The sequence below is a fragment of the Gossypium raimondii genome, chromosome 3, assembly GCF_025698545.1.
Source record: "Gossypium raimondii isolate GPD5lz chromosome 3, ASM2569854v1, whole genome shotgun sequence".
Lineage (NCBI taxonomy): Eukaryota > Viridiplantae > Streptophyta > Magnoliopsida > Malvales > Malvaceae > Gossypium > Gossypium raimondii.
This window is the reverse complement of record NC_068567.1, coordinates 39994121-39996707: the sequence shown is the minus strand read 5'-3', so window position 1 is coordinate 39996707 and position 2587 is coordinate 39994121. Positions and strand designations below refer to the sequence as shown.

Sequence of the window (2587 nt, the reverse complement as noted above, 5' to 3'; positions counted from 1 at the left end):
TTTTTAAAATCATTTGTGGAATAAAATTAGCATGATCTCTTTTTTAATATCTAATTTTAATGTTTTACTATATTTCTATAAAACACTTGTCAATCCTCTTTATTACGGAATTTAAAGACTACTCTAACAATATACCAAATATATTTTCTAAAACTAAATCAACCCATTTAAATTGTAATACAATTGAAATCAAATATTAGAGGTTGACCACCAAGTAAAAACTATGCAAATTAAACTCAAAACTCACTAGCCTCTAATATAACTAATAAATTTCAAGTTCAGGGTTTTCTCCTTATTTTTTATTACTTTTGTTTGGATAAAAAGAAATGTCGGCCATAAACAGAAACAAAAGAAACATATTCCTCATTTTCCTCCTAATTACAAAAAAAAAAAAAAAACCATTACTTGTACTACAACTTTTCTTTCTTGGGGTGGTTAACAAAATTGTGATCCTGGTTCTCGTATATATACTGTAGGCCGGGGATCAACAGAACAGGTTTCAAGGAGCAACTGGGAAGGACTTGTTATGTATGGGACGTCGTCTTCTTACATTGGAATAATCCATTGTCAAATAATGTGAAAGGTCGGGCCCTCCTTCCTTCCATTGTTGCCTTCTTCCACGATTTCCATGCACTGTTGCTTCCTCTTTCTGCTTTGCTTTGCCTGCATGCCCCATTCTCACTTTTTTATCAACACAAAAATAACTTACCTAGTGGTGTATTATAGTAGTTAGATATGTGACCTTTAACATCTTCCAGCTTCTTGGTGCTTGAAATCGAATGTTGAGCTTGAGCTACATTTCCTTGTAACTGTTTCAAAACAGACAAAGTGAAGCAGAAATTGCAGATGAGTCTAAGAAGGGAGATAATAACTTTTTTAATGATTTCTAAGATTGAATTTCTTTTTCCAGATAGATTCTTCTTACTGCTACTTCCTCAGCGAATCTGAGTTTCCTAGGCAGTTGAACTGTGGGTGGGGCGAGCTCAACTCCTTTTCCTGCTCATGATTAAAGCACACTTAAAACTCATTATTAGATAATGAAAAATGAGAGACAAGACACATGAGAAACATAAATTTTTGTACTTTACCTTGTTCACTTGATGATTGCAGCTGGATTTGCAGGGAAGTACAAGGTGTTTGCAGTGCAAAAAAGCTAAAACAAAACACAGCAATGAAGATTCCTCCTATCAGCTCCATGTCACTTTTTCTCTCAACTGTCCTTTTGGTTTATATTAAGCTTTCTAATGTTTCCGAGAATGGGATATATGGAAGTAAAACCCCAATTTACAAAGAGAAAAAAAGAGCAGACACAAAGCACAAAAATGTAGAGTCCCAAAACACGTAATTACAAACGGAAAAAAAAAACTTGGAAAATTTTACTTCCTTTTTAAAAGGCTTCACACCTGATATAGGTGGTTTAATTACTAATTTAAAAACTTAAACTAATTAAAAAATTCAGTGACTCGTTGGAAAAACATAAGGCAGTCAAATAAATTTTTTTAGTCATAATATAAATAAAATTGTAGTTGGAAACAGGTAAAAGACAGACAGGAAAATAATGTTAATATTGTTGTTTGGAAGTGAGGCTTTGGTATTTCAAAGACAAAACACGTGCATGGTGTAGTAAATCCATGAAAGATCATTGAAGAAATGAATAATGAAGACAAAAGTGTTCTACTAGCCAGAATGTTTGACCTACATAGCAATCCTTAACTATAACAGTAATTATTATTATTTATTATATATGATCAACAGCTGTGGCTGTGACTTCAACCTCCATAAACAAAATCAACTCCAATATATATATCAATTGCTCAGGTGTAGCAATTAATAAATGACAATGTTGAATTAAAAAATTTGGAGTTTGGAAGTACCTTTAACTTCATCCTTTTTTCTCTAGTGTTTTTCTTCTCTTAAGCACCCTTTAACAGAATGGTATCCTATGCCATGTTATATTCGGTATTGGGTGAATGCCTTGTTCAAGTGTGCCATATTTTTTTATATGATTAAAACATATAACAAGTTACTCTTTGAAAATTTAAAATTTAATCTTTTTATTTTTATTTTAAGAAATTTAATCATTTTACTTTTCAGATTTCAAAATTTAGATTTAAATATTAACATTGTTAAAATTATTTTGTTTATATTCAGGTTTATTATAACCTTAATTTTTTTTGATTACATAACAACCAAAAGAGTATTTTTTTTTTATTTCAAAATGTTACATATATTTTTTTAATAAAGTTAATAATATGGATGTCTCTCAGACAACAGTTGTCCCACCATGAGGATGAAGTCTAGTGGACATAGGGAGCAAATATATACAACTCCACGAGACCCTATGCCAAAACCATTCTCTGTTACTGACTCAAGTAATAGTATCAATAAACCTCCCTCACCAAACCCTGTTGCCATGGATCGAGATTGCAATTGTACGGAAAGCTCCTATTCAACTTATTGGGACTCCTCTCCTTCACATGATGAAGTGAATAACCAACCAACCTCCTCCTACTTCTACTACGAGGACCAGACGGCATAATAGTTGCGTTAATTCTAATTATAACTGTTAGATGCAATGTTAGTTGCA

At 32.0% G+C, this 2587-nt stretch overlaps 1 protein-coding gene across 1 annotated transcript; it reads right to left on the bottom strand.

Moving 5' to 3' along the window:
- Window positions 1-288: 288 nt before the first annotated feature.
- Window positions 289-1320, bottom strand: LOC105796170 (protein GOLVEN 6). Its single transcript, XM_012625770.2, has 4 exons — window positions 1089-1320; window positions 926-996; window positions 743-809; window positions 289-663 (listed from the first exon to the last, which is right to left on the bottom strand). Exons 1-4 carry the CDS (start codon window positions 1195-1197, stop codon window positions 500-502), a joined length of 411 nt encoding a protein of 136 aa, XP_012481224.1. The 5' UTR covers window positions 1198-1320; the 3' UTR covers window positions 289-499.
- Between the last annotated feature and the right edge of the window lie 1267 nt (window positions 1321-2587).

Coding starts and splice junctions, on each gene's coding strand:
- LOC105796170 (XM_012625770.2), bottom strand. CDS start 1,197: ATGGAGCTGATAGGAGGAATCTTCATTGCTGTGTTTTGTTTTAGCTTT. Junction 810..925: donor GATTCGCTGAGGAAGTAGCA/GTAAGAAGAATC, acceptor GTTTTGAAACAG/TTACAAGGAAATGTAGCTCA. Junction 664..742: donor GAAGCTGGAAGATGTTAAAG/GTCACATATCTA, acceptor TGGGGCATGCAG/GCAAAGCAAAGCAGAAAGAG.